At 39.1% G+C, this 17,572-nt stretch overlaps 1 protein-coding gene across 4 annotated transcripts in view; it reads left to right on the top strand.

Annotated features, from left to right (window-relative positions):
* The window catches only part of rab6ba (RAB6B, member RAS oncogene family a), a 115,011-nt gene that overhangs the window by 89,971 nt on the left and 7,468 nt on the right, over positions 1–17,572 (top strand). For all 4 annotated transcript variants that reach the window (XM_042339157.1, XM_042339158.1, XM_042339159.1 and 1 more), the window contains exon 5: positions 1,893–2,004. In XM_042339157.1, the coding sequence (XP_042195091.1) occupies positions 1,893–2,004 (112 nt within the window). The remainder of the gene's footprint in view (positions 1–1,892; positions 2,005–17,572) is intronic.

Here is a 17,572-nt window from a genome sequence, read left to right as displayed (position 1 = left end):
CCTGTGAGGCCGCCATATGTTCATGTTGAAAGCAATTCCAAATGTGGCAATTGTCTACATTAAGTATGCACTATTAATCTTTATAACAGTCCTGGGAAATGTTTTGTCTCCTTCATGTATCATTTGCTTTAGTGCCAGACTAGTCTATTTTCTATCATCAGGCAAATTTGAGATGGAGATTGGCTTCTGCAATTAGGTATCACATTTGTTGCTGGACTATTTCCAATTACGAGCCACCAATTTTAGGAGCCATATTTATGCACTATACAAAAACAAATTGCAAGCATTCAAACAGCACACTGGGCAAAAATATTTTACAGAATATTATTACCTGTCGTTGACAAATGGTACTTTCAGTTTCACAGAGCACTTACTGGAAGAGTTACATTATTTTGAGGTTATATGCCAGGAAAGCCATTAACAGCATAAAAAGCTTCAGAAGTAAGATGTCATTTTCAAATTAAACTGTTAAAAAATAAAAGTCTACAATGCCTGCATGAAGGAATCAATATAAAAATAAATTGGGGTTGCAGGCACTAAAGGAGAAGTTGGTTTCTTGAGCATACCAGAAATGTAGGAAGCCTTGTGCTTTCAGTAATTGTTCTGTCTCTGGAAGCCTCATTCCATCTGAAGCAGAGGAGCAGGATACGAGTTGAACCTATGATTTCCCTATAGGGTGAGATCCAGCCACCCGTCCGTAAGGAAACAGAGATCATAAGAATGAAAGGAACTTGAAAGGTTTGTCAAATAAGGCACCTTAGAGTCAGTGATAGACTTGCATTGGTAGAAGCTTTTGTCTTCAGCTAGTCGTTGCTCAGAGTACTGGTAGAGGGCAAATGGGCCAAAAGAAGCCTGGAACCTTCTGTTCTGAAGTAGGAAGTTTTTTAGTAAATGTAAATTGTCAGTGTTTCCTTCACAAGTCAAATCCTGTGAAGTTTCATTTAAATGTATAAAAGTGATATTGTGGTTCCTGTTCCTTGTGACTCCTCCTTTTTGACTATCAGGTGGTTCCCAACACTGAATGAGATACATCAAAAGTGACGTTGTCTTAACAACTATGGGAAATCTATTATTGTTCAGAAGCAAGACTGTTCTTGATTTTCAATAGCAGGATCTAGTGGTTTAGCCATCAGTGGGTAGAAAAGCTTAAGATGTGCCAATAAGCAAAATGCGTCCTGCCTTTGCAAGAAAGCTCAAAGAAGAATGCTTGGAGAGACAACTGTGTGAGTGGCATTCATTGAAGATTTGCTTCACACTGGTGTATTCAGTTTCTGCTTAGGAAGCAGGATAGTGTATGTGCATGTACAGTGGCTAAAGTGGACAGGAATTCTTAGTAGCAGAGTTCTGGTTCCTAAGCAACTTGCACAAGAGTTCTCAATCTTGTCAAATATTTGGCCCTCTCTGACTTCCTGTTTGCTCTTATTGAAACTCCTGAGGCTTCTCTGAGATTCAGGTTTCCCCCATTCCCAGTATTCCTAAATATTTTTTAAAAAAACGTTTTAGGTAACCCCCTAAAATCCTGTTCCTAGTACCCTCCTCCCTTCCGTTTTGCCATTTAAAACAAACTTATTTCAAAATGTTTTGCAAATGAGATAATTTTTTTTAAAAATCTGGACTGGTTTTGCATTGTCACCATGTACAGATGGCATCAAGCTGCTGATTAACATTTGATTGCGTTCCCCCAAAAAACACATTCCACTCTGTATGTGGAAGAAGAGGCTGAAAGAGGAAATATGCAGGGAGGGACCTGGCCCAGTGAATGAGCGTCACAGGTAGCCGAGACTCTGTCCATCTTTTGAGGACTATCTTGGCACTGTTCATCTGAGGACTATCGTGGCCCCTGTGACGATGGGAGCTGACTCAAAAGTCTTGTGTTTATTAATCCTCTGCAGACGTGAACTCCTTTCAGCAGACCTCAAAATGGATTGATGATGTCAGAACAGAAAGAGGAAGTGACGTTATCATTATGCTAGTGGGTAACAAAACAGACCTTGCAGACAAAAGGTAAGGAAATCACCTTAAGGAAATACAACCTGCATTTGCAAAGATTATTATTTTTTCTTGATGTGTGTAAAATGCTCTTATTCTATGCATTGCAGAATTTGTCCGTGGCCTATTTAGTTTAGAATCAGCATTTATGTTAACTAGCTCTCAACCAGATAAGGTTACGGTTCATTGGCTTGTCTCCCTTAATGTTACTTGCCAACAAATTGCTTTTTTTACTCGTCTCGTCTGACAATTGAATAGAACTGTGTGAATCAGCATCAACTAATGGTTCCAATTACAGGATGGGTACCATTCCTCAGTATTATTCCATCAATGCAAGCAACTATCATTTTACTAAGCAAGCAAATAACATTCACTAAAATGAATTAACAATTGATGTTTGGTAGATGTTTCCAAGTGTAAAGCTGTGCTCTAGCCTAGTGAAGAGGCAGACATATGGTTCCATGAGCAACAATCATACTTCAGGGAACCCAAGGGACCATTCCTCATATCTGAATCCATTCAGTGAGTGGCTGTAGATCAAGGGAGACTTCAAGCCCAATTGGATCTTCACTCACCTTGGGCACGTATAATTGCTAATGAACACAACGATAGCCAGGGAACAGAACGCTGCCTTATTTTTGTTTCCCTTTTCTGGTCCAATGATGCTGAGCACCCATTCTGCCATACCTGCAGAGATCACCTGGTATATCTGGAACCACCCTGGCCTACATAGCTAATTTGGGAATGGTTTTAGCAAATGAGCTGTCGGGCAGCTTGGCAGTGCCTTTTATTTAGACTGAAGGCTCTGCACGTGAGTGCATGGGTGCAGATTGTTAAATACATTCGTGTTGTGTGGCAACCTTTACATGATTTATTCCATTTGGGGAGGAGTGTGAATTACTTTGGACTTCTCCCTTTAGCTCAGTAATTACCAGAGACTCACTGCTCGGAAGGCATTATTTTGATTTTGTGACATATTTAGGGCATTGAATATTTAAATACATGGATAGGCTTTAAAATTGTAGCCATATTGGTAAATGCTGAGATGGGTTCCCTGTTTCAGGCTTCCCATTCGGTGGGGGGTAAAAGCAATGTGATCCTGGAACTGACACTGGGACACTCTTCTCATTGCTGGCATGTGCTGACCCTGTGAATTTATTTTAATAGTAATAATCCTTGCAATTGATATAGCACCATATCACGTCTTCAAGACGTCTCAAAGCGCATCACAGAATATATTGTAAAGTGAATTAACTGTACATCTTGTGGGCGAAACTCGGCACACAGCAGTGTCCCACAAACAGTCATGGATTGAGTGACCAAATTATTATAATTTTTTGAAGGGATTATTATCCCCGTAAAAGTGATCCGGCAATTGACTAATTTAGATTTTTTTTAATATATAAATCACTAGACCTAATGAATTAAACAGAACCTGTGCCCAGTTGATAACCTGGGACTTCCGAACTGGCACTCTGCAACCTAATGCTTTCGGGCTGTCGTTTTTCACCATTAATTACAGTTCAGGGGATTGCCAACACATCAACAGCATTCCTCCAGAAGAAGTAAAATCAGTCTCATAACTGGAAAAGAACAGCTGACCCCAGCCAGTACAGACTACGGTGTCTTCTCTGCATGTCTGTGCCATCTGTCTCTGCCTTTCTGTTCTTTCTGTCGTGTTGTATTTTCACTCCTTTCTCTCCACATTCTGTGTCACAGGACCTCATGGTCTTGCATGTTCTTTTCTCTCTCTTGTTCTCTACGCTCACACTTATACGAGTGAGAGTATATCTTACACTTTTACACAGAATACAGAAGGAAAAGATGAGAGAAACCCATCACAGAATTACAGTTAAGTAATTTTTACCATAGCTTATTGCCTGCAGTAATTTACTTGAAAGAGAAGTTAGAAATTATTGCTACAATTCATTCATAAGTCTGACAATAATGTAGACTCAGAACTCATCTGCCATGTGTCTGAAATTCTTTCCCTGTTTCGTCTATACCAACTGTCAATTTCAAAAACTCGTTACCAACCTCTTTAGTCACACAATACCCTTTGGTCCTTCAGCCTAGACCTTCCAGCAGCAGGAAATTAAAATTATTTGTCACTTCCAAATGGATGCACACCTTCTGCATGGCCACATATTCTGTGGTTGTCACTGCTGCTGTGAATCTGCCTCTCAGTGTAAATTTGGTGCTTTCCACAGTTCTGTTGGCTCCAGCATTATATGTGTCATAAGTAGCGCTGTGATATAGAGAGGCTATAAAACTCTGCAATATTCTGACAGCTATTCATTTGAATAGTCACATTTTCTCAAGTAACACATTCTTCGACAAATTGATCCGATCACAAAAATGCTTCTCCTTTTAATTGCTTCAGTGATTTCTTTTTCAGCTCATTCATTGATGTAGAATCTATTCGGCACTGATGATGGTAAATGAGAATTTTGTAGCTCAATGCTCTGTAAGAAATAGCTTTCTATTAAAATATGAACATTAGTTCACTTACACAATCTAGTCCACCAAGCCTGATGACCACAATTGTACAGTTGTAAAGGTCGGAGTAATGTGATAAATGTGTGTATCTATTTGTACTTTCCTTTGGGAATGCTGGCATCTCAACTGAAAGCAGAATGTGAATGCAGTTAAGATGTAAAGGTGCAGGTTGCAAACATCCAATGCATTAGAAAGAACCTCTGGTATTAAAATGAGAAATCATTTTGATGTTCTAGCCAGCAACATGCAAAGAATTTTTTCTTTGCCTTTCTCCACAGGAATTTCTTCTGCTCAAATGGGTGATTCTAGCAATTGGGAATCTCCCAACATGTCTCTTAAAAAGGATTGGGATAAAGACGGATGTAGACTCACTGTCACATTCATGTACAAACTCACTCATGCATTCCATCTCCTCCTATATGCCCCTCCCAAATGCACTTTGCTTCTCCACTTCATCTCCAGAGCAGAGCATTTTAAATAAGCATTGATTTTGACCTCGCAAACACACACATTGCCTCCTTAAATAAAGGCATAATTACAATGAGGGGATTAATGAGGAACTGGGACCAGAGGAATGAGGTTGGAATGAACCCAGATTGCGGTTATCTACATTGTTTTATATGCAATTAATTCCAAATGAAACCCATCCTAAATTTTACTAATCATCCAGTGACCCAAATCGTGCCGGTCTTTTTCCCAATTTAAGGACTTTTAATGAATGTGCAGTCAAAGCACATTTAGTGCTTGCCAGTTGCATCAGTGAGAACATAAATGCTTGGATAGTGGCATAAAAGAAAGCATAAAGCACAATTGTGATAACCTGTCACGGTTCATATCAGCTGATGTTTTTTTAAAAAAATCAGATCTTTTAAAAAGAAATCTATCTGCTACAGAGCTTCACATAAAGGCTTGTATTGTGATGAAAATCATCATTCTACCTTCTTGTAATTACTGTTCCAATATTGAAAAGCCCGAACTCCTTCCAGTAATTACTTTCCCTGTGGACTCAATGTTATGCTTCATAGCTATATAACAATCTGAAGAATAATAGAGCATAGGCTGAATATTAGAGAGCATGGTTTGATTAAGAAGCTGGATTGATGCCAGTCCACAGTAAATGGCTGTTCTGATGGCTCCCATTTTAATTCCTCAATTTGATTGCTCTCTGTAGGTAGTTCTTTCCTTTCCTCTTTGACTCTCTCCTTTCTCCACTGCTGTGTGCCTTTTACCCTATTTAGTTAAAAAAAAGTATTGTTGAATATTTTGCTTGGTTAGAGATTTTTCCACTATTTACCCCTGGCATCCGCATGAAAGAATTCCCATGGTATACGTAAAACACAGTGTAAAGCACCTTTTCTACACCATCTCCAATGCATTGTGTTTAAACCAGCTTCAGTGACATCTCTGATGAATAGATGAGGGACTGTACTATTGCTCTGGGGAATTAATTTGCATTAGCCAAAAAGAAAATGAATGAATTGTGACATTGTTGTGCTTACTTGTCTTGTCTTATACATTTTGTTTTATAAAGCCATAGTACCCAGTGTGGAACTGAGCTCCTGTATTTAGACCAGCAGAGTATATCATTTGATTCATTGACTGGGCTGAATTAGATGATTTTAGTTGTTAATTCAGATTGTTGGTAGCATTCTTTGCCTGTAGTTCAGAAGGTTATGGGTTTGCAGTTAAATTCATAGGACTGTGAAAACTCCCAAACTATGTCTCCAATAATGCCATCAATACCAGCCCTTGAAATGAATTCAACCAATACAGAACATGTAAAACAGTGGATTGGGCATAAAATAAAGTTTTAATGCCTTCTGATTTTTAAAAGGGCTTCAAATTATAACTTTTTTTTAAAGCAAGAAATGGGCCTTGGCTGAAAAACATGTTATAATTGAGCTGCAGTGTTATAGTGGTGACTTTAGTGCTGTACAGTTATCCTTTGTTATGTTTTCTTACCTATTACCATTTTGTGGTTCACTAATAGTTCATTCACTTATTAATTGACTTCCAATAAATCAAAATGTTCATAAATCATTTTTGCAATTTTGGGTTAAATGCATCCATACGTGTTAAATAGCCAGACATGTGAATATTGATAGTAAAATGGACTGGAAATACACAACAGTTGGTCGAGCAGCATCGAAAAGAATAGGTTGTGATAAAGAATCTCACCCGAAACATTAAACTGCTCTCGCTTTCAAATGGTGATTGACCCTCTATGTGTATTCAGTACATTATGGTTTATATCTAACTTCTAAGATTAGTTTTTTTCCCTTTTATCTCTACATTTTGTAAATAAAACACATTAACAATATTTAAAAAGGATTTTTTCCAGTACTAAAAAAAAGACCGATAATTTAAAAAAGTTTCACTGATTGGATTCTTAACAATGTGATCTTCAAACAAAAGCTTTTATTTAAGAATGCGGTATCAAAAGCTCCTCAAATGCATCATAATTAGTTTCTGGTCGACTCAAAGCTTGGAATTTGCATAGTTCATTTACAGGCCAGGGTTTGTGGTTCACTTATAACTATAATAATCCTTGTATTCGATATAGTGCCTCATCACATCTCTGAGTTGTCTCAAGCTTTCTTTCACAGAATATACTGTAAAGTGAATATATTTTGTGGGTGAAACATGGCAGCCAATTTCGAACAGCAGTGTCCCACAAAAAAGTTGTGAATTGAGTCACCAAATTATTTTATTTATTTGTTTATTTTTAAATTGGTTATTATCCCAGAAAGCAATCCCCCAATCGACTAACAACCGGGAACCTACTTACTGCTAGGTAAACAGAGGCGTGCGGAGCAAGGGAACCTGCCTAAGGTTACGTCCTCCTGGTAATCAAACTCGGGTCATCTTTAACAAGCGTCAGACTCCAGCTTCTTTCAAAAGGCAGTATGTTCACGGGCAATCATCATTGCTACTCTGTGAGCTCTTTTACAGTGTTTTTATTTAAAAATTCCACCCTGGTGGATTTGACGAAAATACTCAGGGTCATTTGGTTCCACATGCCCGATGTCGCAAATTCATTGGTGTGGGCCGAGTGTTATGCTGTTCCGGTTGCTATGCTAAATTGGATTTAGATACATTATTCATTGGATATCAATCTGCATTTTGAATACAAAAATCTGGATCAATCTGTAATTTTACAAAATACTCCAGTGAGATTCACCAATTGGCTCAGTGGGCAAAGTCACAGCAAAGTACACGACTGAGCCGAGCAGGCCAGGAAAGTCCTAATTTAGTCCTGTGGGATTCTACAGTTTGACCTTTATCTTCTCCCTGGGCTAGGGAGAAGAAAAATAAATGGTTTCTCACACTGCCTGCTCCAGATCGCCATGCACTGATTCCTACTGAAACATGGATATGCACGATGAAAAGTGTATGTACACTTTCCGAGGGTAATAATCCCTTCAAAAATAATAATAATAATAATTTAGTCACTCACTCCACGACTGTTTGTGGGGCACTGCTGTGTGAAATTGTCATTTCCCTCACAAAATACACAATCTCTACACTTTCCAGTATATTCTGTGAAGCGCTTTGAGACGCCTTGATGTGATAAGGCGCTATATCAAATGCAAGGAATATTATTATTATTATGATGGTTTCTGTAATGTTCCCCTCCCTCTCCAAAGAATTAAATATTCTGCTAAAACTCCCTGGCACCTTTCACACAAGAATAGACACTTGGTGAGGGACTGAAGGGCTGCAAACATCCACTCAACCATGTCACAGTCACTTCAGGAGAAAAGCTGAGAAAGTCCACTGCTCAGCTTTTCCACCCATCTCAATTAACTGGTGTCAATACATCAGATTGAAATCTTGGTTGCTGTCGGTACACTGACACACTAAGACTGTCAAAGTAAATGTTTCTTTACCCAGTTAACATACTGCCGTCTATAATGGTTTATGGCCCAGGAAAACAATTGTGATTTTATAAATCAGGGTGACATAACCATCACAGAGTTTCACTAACTCACCACTGCAGCTGTACATCTATAAAGCAGCCTTGATGTACGCTACGTAAAATGCTGCAGTGTAAGAGCTTGCATTGAAGAGTTTAGCCATCATTTATACGGAGCAGACATTACCAGGAAGGACAAAAAGCCGTCATTGTTTTCTTCTGTGAATGCTTTAACAAGATCTTCTCCAGAGATATTTAGCACCGTAATTATTCAGTAGGTCACAGAAAGAGGGAGAGGTGTGAGGGAAGTAGATTAAGATAAGGTATCTGATTAGGAAAGGCATGTGGCATTCTTTTAATAAAGAGAGTATGGTGCCTGTTCTTTAACCTATATGTGAATGTGAGTGAGGAGGCATGGGGTTGCTTGAATGTTAAAATTATAATGTGTTCTGAAAAGAACAATAATCTGTTTGCATACATTTTAATTTCGTTCTGACCTCTCAAAACCAGTTTTGTAGAATGTATTGAAGGGATATTCAAATCTCTAATTGATTTGTATTTCTCATACACTCAGAGCTGTAGAGATCTTTCCCTCAGTGACTGATGATGTGTGCTTCTCACTGACTGTTACCAGAATTCAGCCTGTATTGTTGTAGGGTGCAAGTCTTGATGATCTGGTTTTGGATTTTGGTTGAAAAGCTGGATAAGAAAAGTCTGATTTTATGAGCCAATTTGTCCTGAGCACGCTTCTTGTGTGCATTAAAATCTGACAGACCTTGCATGCCAGCCTGTAGCTCCTCCATTGTCCTGTTTCACTTGAGATCAAGAACTGACCTGGGAACAATGCTATATGGAGGAGGTTGTCAACATAGTGCACAAGTGAAGTTAACACTATGCGTGCATCACATCTACTCCAACATAGCATCCTTGCAGTCACCAATCAGGAGAATACGAGCGCTGTATGATGTAAATCATGAATATTTGATTTGTGTTGAGAGTTTCTCACATGCTTTTCCCTAAGCCGCAAAGTTGTACATTTAATTCAACAATAAAGGAGATAACTGAGAAGGCGGGAAAGGGATAACTGCAGCTATTTTAACCAAAAAATAACTCGCCTCTCAAGGGAAAGAAAGAAAACTGCTAGAGAAATCTGCAGTTGGGGTTTCTGTGTATCAGATAGTGGGCGGCTTGCAGCGAGTAACAAGGATCCTTGGTGGCATAATCCAAAGTGAGGTAAAGATCATGTGGTTTATGAAAGTCATCCAGTCAATTCCAGCCGTGACCTTAAACGGCTGCATTTGTAATCCCCCTCTATCAACCTTCTTGCCTCACAGTCTTCAAAGGAACTCTCGCATCCGGTTTTTACAATTACATTGTAGTTTGACTTAAGATTTGACTTTGAGATTTGTCAGAGAATTGTCCACTTGTTGAGTCAGTGATTGCAATTGTGTCTCTGGCTCTTCTAATAGGGATGTTGAATTTTGCTTCATAATCTTTGTGGCATTGACTAGGGTTAAAGGTAGTACAGAAAACCAACAAGATGAATCATCAGAAACAACTTTTAAAAAGTCACTGTGCCCTCAGGAGAGAGGGTCCAAGAAGGTAATTTATAATGACTATTGGACGAAGTATAGTAGTAAAGATCCAGTAAAGTCACTTAAAGACTTATAATAATAATCTTTGCACAAAACACAAAATACTGCAGATGCTGGAAATCTGAAACAAAAACAGAGAGAGCTGGGAAAACTCAGCAGGTCAGACAGCATCTTTGGAGAAACGAAAGTGAGTCAACGACCCTTCGTCAGAACTGGGACATGGTGGGAGGGAGAGGTTTTTAAGGACAAGTTGAGAGGGGGAGGCAGGACAAGGAAGACAAAAAAAAGACAAAGGAGCGAATGTGTTGGTTGATGGGTTAAAGAGGTGATAGTGGCATAAAACAAAAGTGGGGGTGGAAGGTGGGTTGAAACAAAACAACAACAACAACAAGATTGCATTTATAGAGTGCCTTTCACGTCGGGAGGACGCCCCAAGGCCCAAACTGGGGAGAAGAGGTGATAATATTCCTTGTATTTGATTAGTGCCATATCTCGTCTTCGAGACTCTCAAAGCACTTCAGAATGTACCGTAAAGTGAATTGAGTGTACAAGCAGTCATGGATTGAAGTGACCAATTTATTTTTTCAAGACATTGGATAGTGGAGGAGTGGAGCTTTCAAATGTGTCGAGCTGCTCAGTCTTGCCTCCCGAACCTAAACTCATTCAACTGTCTGGTGTGCAGCATTTATCAGTGTGTTACTTTCTGACAGAATCATTCATCAATCATGCCTTCACAGCCAGCTTACCCACTGTAATCCGTTGCCTTAGCAATGCCAAAAAAAAGTCACACAGTACATTGGATTTTTTGAATGAAAACTGTCCAATTGAATTTTTAGTTTGGGACTGTGCAGTTGGGGGTGAACTGGGAAAATTGGATAATTAGACATGAGTTTTCAGCAATTGTAAATCAATCTATTTGGAATTGGGGTCAGGTGAGTCAATGTAGGGCCTCCATTTAATGTAGTTGTTTGCTGTGTGAGTAAATGGTAACAGCACTGTAATGAAAAGCTACTTTGCTTGATCATTTGATGTATCCAGTCCATTTCAATGAAATGAAGGTGAGAGAAGGTGACGATGAAGAAATCTGAAATGGTCTTACAGAGAGCGTCGCCTGTGGTGGTTGATACTCTATTGCTGTTAAGTTTCACTCCATTAGCTCGATTTTGGGAGTCAGAGATCAGTTGTTTTGTTCTGTATTACGAAAATGTCGTAGACAAAGAGCTCATGATGACACACTTAGCTCTGTCACTGTCTATAGCCTCTAATTTTTATTAATGCAGGTCTTGCTCTGTTGGAAACCAGGAATGTTCCAATTAGCTGTCAGTTTTGTAAAACGTATGCAATATGTGCCCAGTATTTGAAGAGTTTGAAAGTCTTTACTTTTGCAACTTTTTCTTTCAATAGTTTTCCTGTTTTAAATGCAAATGATATATTTTCAGATTTAGGACAAACTCCTGAGTTAACGAAAATAATGAAGTGTGTGACCGTACATGTATTGGTGGTTTTAGTCATTGCTAGTGCCGCTTCTGGCTTCAGTCTTGGGCAAAGTAATTTCTGATGTGATGAATCCTGGGGTAAACTTGTTTATCCCCAAAACCACCACAGACAGCAGTGTTTCCCAGAAATCAGATGCATATTATTTCACAAGAAACCTGTAACTTGACTTCACAATGCTTTCAAGTGTGAGCATCCAGCATTGAGGTGATCTTGCTGGTTTTCGGTCTTCTCTACTGACAGCTACAATCAGTGCTAAATAAAAAGGATTAAAGGATGCATTTGACTTTAAAACAGTTTTTATTTTAAACAATCAAGTGGTTACACGGTGGCAACATACTTGTGGAGTACAGGTGCTATGAACTGCCCAGCCTTTACTCTCACTTGGCTTATGATGGGCATTAGGCCCTGGATCTGATCATTACATTGTAACTCTTCCTAGATAGTCACCATGTAAACCATCTAAATCTTCTGATTAGGCTATTGCTTCTAAAAACACTTCATTCCATATATAAACCATCTGAAGCCCCTAACAGCTTTATAATCACTCCCAGATAGGTGTTATGGTGTGTGAGCCATCTGAACCCTTTTATTACATAACATGCCTATATTTCCTAAATAGTATCTATTAGTCTGTTTTTACTTACAGAAACCAAATTGAACTTGTGTTCAGGTTGGTGCCTCTAATCTTTCCCAAGCATCCATTACTTTCTCACCTACTAGACAACATGAGTTTCCATTTACTCTGCAGGTTTTATGGGGGAAGAGCCAGCCTTCCATACTACTAATTTGGGCTGGATTCAAACCCAGATCCAAGAGGTGAAAAGCCAGTGTTTAAATCCACTGCACCATTCATTCCCTTTAGATATTTTGTTGTCCTTTGACTCATGCCACATATCATTCTCCATTTAAGAGTGTTGGTGGACAGCCTAACCCTTTTTTTTATAATATTAATAATCCTTGCATTTGATATAGTGCTTTTCACGTCTTCTAGACGTCTCAAAGAGCTTCACAGAATATACTGTAAAGTGAATTGTGAGTTTGTGGGTGAAATGCGGCAGCCAATTGCGCACAACTGTGTCCCACAAACAGTCATGGATTGAGTGACCAAATTATTATTTTATTATTTTTTTGAAGGATTATTATCCCCAGAAAAGTGATCTGCCAATTGACTAACAACTGGGCTCCTACTTTCTGCTCGATGAACAGAGGCACGTGGAGTAAGGAAACTTGCCCAACATTTCGCCCTGCTGGGAATCGAACCCAAGGCAAGTGCTCTAACCACTGAGCTACAGGACTCAGTGGTTAGAGCACAAGATCAAGATCATTCTGATACCACTCGCTGGGAAAAGTACTAGTGTAATCTTGTGAGATATCACGGGCATACAGTTACCTTTCAGACCGACTCGATGATCAGAAAGTTGATCATTCACTTTGTGGCTGTTTTGAGGACATTGGTGTCACTTTCCCTCAGAGTCAGAAGACTGTGGATTCAAGCCCCATGTCAGAACTTTGAAATGATCCCAGGCTAACACTCCAATACATTGAGGGGAGTATTGCATTGTCACAGGTGTCTGTGCTTTGAATGAGACAATGAGTCAAAGTCCAGATTGCCTATAGGAGTGGACTTAAGATATCGTGTGGCACTATTCAAACACAGGAGTTTCTTTCAGTGTCTGAGCCAACAATCACAGATAAGATAAAATAAATAGCTAAAATTGTGGTTGTTTGTATGACATTACTGTGCCCAAATTGGCTGCCCCCCATATACAATACACAGTCATCACGCATTACAGTGGAGTCCTGTTACTCAGTGGTTAGAGCACTAGCCTCGCAAGCGAGGGACTTGGGTTCGATTCCCAGCAGGGCAGAACTTTGGACAAGCTTCCTTACTCCACACGCCCGGTAATAATAATAATAATAATAATCCCTCAAGGAAAAAGAACAATAATAAATTGGTCACTTCAATTCACGACTGTTTGTGGGACACTGCTATTCACAATTGGCTGCTGTGTTTTGCCCACAAATATACAGTCAATTCACTTTACAGTATATTCTGTGAAGCACTTTGAGATGTCTAGAAGACGTTAAAAGCGCGCTTATCAAATGCAAGGATTATTATTATTATTAAATCTTGTGAAGCGCTTAAAGACGTCCGACTGATGTGAAGGACCCTATATCAAATACAAGGATTATTATTTCATAGGTGAATCCATTGGCACTCAGTCTCAACAGTTTGGGCCATTGTTTGCCAACCAATGAATGATAGGCTAACCATTTGGAAAACAAGAGCAAATATTTTTAATCTTTGCAGTTGCATTTTGGTGGATGAGGGTATTGAGCAGATTTCTATTGCTACAGTACACTCTACAAATGTGGCTCAAACGGGGAAAGGATTTCCAGCATACAATTCTGAGACGTGCATTCCAACTTACTATTTAAAATTAAGGCAGCAAATGATTTAGTAACTGATATTATAATATTGTCTCCAGCGTAATCTCGCAAAGTAGGGCTGTGTCCATGTTACAGTAGACTCAAAGATTGCTGATGGATTTTAAATGGCAATGGTTATTTATGGCCATCTTAACGTAACATGATAGGAAGCTTTCTGTATGGTTGTGGGTTGCTCTATTCCTGGCTAGCACTGATCCATTTATATAAGAAATAAGGCTTTAAAATAATCATGAGTCTAAAATCAGTTAAGCCACAGGTAATGTTGTGGTTCCAGCTAAATATTTTTTTTGGCTGCTTAGCTTGAGATGAGATGAGATGGGATGGTTCTTCGCTGATGTGATGCCTGAGGCCTGCTTCAGTCGGCATGATAGGAATGATGAGGATTGACAGGCTCATCACACTATACCAGACAGTGATAAGCCTCCGGCGAATGCCATCCTCTGAGGCAAAGAGAAAGAGAGAGAAAGTGAGATAGGCCCAGCTGTCTGCAGCTGAGAAATTAATCATGTACAGACAGCACTCCAACACAGGCTGGACTCGTTATCAAGAAAAGAGGAGAATTTACCCCCACAGTCTTGTTTTTAGACAACTTAATGTTCCTGTGGCATTTTCGATAATCAGACGGGGAAATATATCAGACAGAAAATTATTAAATTCTAGCCACTGGAGTTGAACGCTATTGACAAGCTTTCCTAAATATTTAACTGTGTGAGGAGCTCTCGATGTCTGCCATAGAAATTACATCCGCATTGAAGCAAATTTAGAGTTTCCCTAAAGGAGAGCTATGATTATAGGCTTTCTGTAGTCAATTAATTGCTCAGCACGTTAAATTATTGGTGCAAAGATCACTTTGATTGTCCAGTTGTTCCAATGATTTTTCTGCTTTTTGAATGAAAATTATTATCATTATACAAATGTGCACACCATTTGTATCATGTTTTAATAGTGGAGGCATGTTATAATATATCCATTTTACCAGCAGATATCACCATTGCAAGAATTTTGCAGTGAAATGCTGAATATTCCCTCAAACACAAAGAATCTGACATTAAAAATGCTGAAACTATCTTCAGCATTTTAAAGGGAATATTATCTTAAAGGTAATATAATAGTAATGTTAAAGAGTGCTCTCTGTCTTTCACTTAAAATTGTTTCATCTTGCCCCTCCCTTGCCTCCTTTAAAGCTCACTTTAAGACTCTCTTTGACTGCACCTTCAGACACCCTCCTTCCCTTCACCCTCCCTGCCCTCCATCCCTCCTGAACCCAACCCCCAGCTCAGGTTCAAATCCTTGACTGTTCAGCACCTTGGGACGTTCTCCCAACGTTAAAGACACTATAGAAATGTAAATTTTTGTTGTTGGAAGACCCTTGAGGCAGTTCACATGAAATGCATCCTTAAGTTACGCTGTCACAGAAATTCAGTTTGACGGCTCCAGCTCTACTTTCTCCCAAAGATGCCTTAATCCAAGGAATGACTAAAATGCTAAATCCAAACTCCTTTACAACAACAACAACAACTTACACTTATATAGCGGCCTCCACGCAGGGTAGCATCTCAGAGCATTTAATAGTGGCGGAGTCTGACTCCAAGCCAGGGTAGGGGGAAGGTGGCTGTAAGCACGGTTGAACAGGAAAGTTTTCAGGTGGGACTTGAAAGAGGGGGCAAGGCAGAGGGATTGAGGGAGTGTTCCAGAGTTTTGGGGAATAGTGGCTGAAAGCACGACCTCCAATGGTGGGGCGGATGGTGCGAGGGATGAGCAGGAGGCCAATGCCAGTCAAGTAGAGGCACCGAGTGGTGGATTGGGGAGTGAGGAGCTCGGAAAGGTAGGGAGATGCCAGGGAGTGAATGGGTTTGAACACAAGAGTGAAGTCGATCTTGTTCAGTAGCAGTATCATCATACAAAATGCATGAGTTTGAAGGGCTGTGCTGGGATAGCTTTAGTGGTAACCAAATAGCTATCCTGGTGAAGCTCAAGCCAATAAAATAGATTTTCTTAAGAGGACATCTGGAAGCAAAAAAAAATAAAGTTTTCAGGCACAGTCTGGACATAAAATAATTATTGTATTTACTTAATTTAAGACATAAGGCACATTAGGATTCATTTTATATTCATCTATTAAATGGACTCGAGAGGTATAATTCAGGAACCTGATGGGTGAACAAGTCAGAAATGTAGCAACTTGCTTCTTTATATATATCTTTTAGAATTCAGTCAGTTTCCCATGTTGCCTGATAACACTGCCAGCACGGAGAGTTACCGAAATTTTGTTATTGGTACCAAAGAAGAAATATTTCCATCAGTTTCTTAGTGCAAGTACCAGAGTCCTGAGATGTTTCCTTCTGCTTTCAAGACAGAAGATACATTTTTTTTTGGGGGGGCTAAGTGTTTACCTCTAATTTTTAATAACTTATCCTAACCATAAACAATCTGAGATCCTGCCCTGTGTGAAGGCGCTATATAAATACAAATTCTTGATGTTGTAATCATGGAAACAAAAACAAGATTACTGCATTTGCATTAGCAAATCTTTATATTTTAATACATGCCAACTGGAACTATCAAAATAATTGGTCTTATTTTTGAGTTAAAGTAATTAAAATAAGTGTTTTGTCCTTGATGGCTTTCTTTTCAGAAGCTATATTTTTTTTAGCATGCAACACAAGTTAAATTGTCTATATTACACTAAAAATAGCATCTTTGTCTTTATAATTGGATTCCCTATTATAAAAGCTTAGTGAAAATTTACTTATTCAGTTGATTAAAATGAAATAAACCTTACTGTCATGTGTCAATGATTGGTTATTTCCTTCTCCACATAGAAAGATGACAAGTCTCCTTTGTAAAACATGAATGACAACTTATTTAATTCAACATTTAAACATGTTTTCCCTCCTGCTGTGCTAATACTGAGGAAATAGAACAAAGTCAAACACAGCTGTTTTGTTGGGTGTTGTTTTAGGGAGTGCTCTGTGGGTCAGACTTCTGTCTGGTCACAATTGCCTAATTGTGTGATTTTGTTTCTGCAGTGTGTGCTGTGGGTGAGTAGCTGGTGGCTTGTGTGTGTGGTGGTGGTTGTATGATGAATCACAACCAGTGGATTCAGATCATACCAGCGTACCAGGCCTCACTGACCATTACAATCTTTGGGCTATATTCAGTCAAAGTGTTATGGGAGGTGGTGGGGGGGAGGGGGGGGAAGGTTTTCCAGTGTTTTTTTAAAAAGCACAGCAGTTCTAATTTGTGCACCTTCCAGAAGATTGTTTTGGACATTGATTCCTCTGCTTGTTTGGCTATTAATTGGCAGAATTGGTGTGTGAAATGCCATGAAATAGATTATTTCTTAGGTACTGTATTTCTTGAAGAGCAGTTCTTTTAAGTTGCGATGAATTTTTTCAGGTTTTCATTTATCAGAGCCATAAGACTCTATCAGCTGATTATTATCCCCTTGAAAGGATGCAGCTCATGTTACATGCCTAGGATAGATAGCATTCTGGCTGATCAGTCACTTTCTATGGCAACTGAGTGGAAATATAAATAATAAAACCATGATCGACTTGTCTCCATGTCTGTATTACTGTGAGATGTGAATTTGATTGATCCCTACAAGATAACCTCACGGTCA

This window comes from Callorhinchus milii, unplaced genomic scaffold (assembly GCF_018977255.1).
Source record: "Callorhinchus milii isolate IMCB2004 unplaced genomic scaffold, IMCB_Cmil_1.0 Scaffold11, whole genome shotgun sequence".
NCBI classification, from domain to species: Eukaryota; Metazoa; Chordata; class Chondrichthyes; order Chimaeriformes; family Callorhinchidae; genus Callorhinchus; species Callorhinchus milii.
This window is presented reverse-complemented; position numbering and strand designations above follow the sequence as displayed.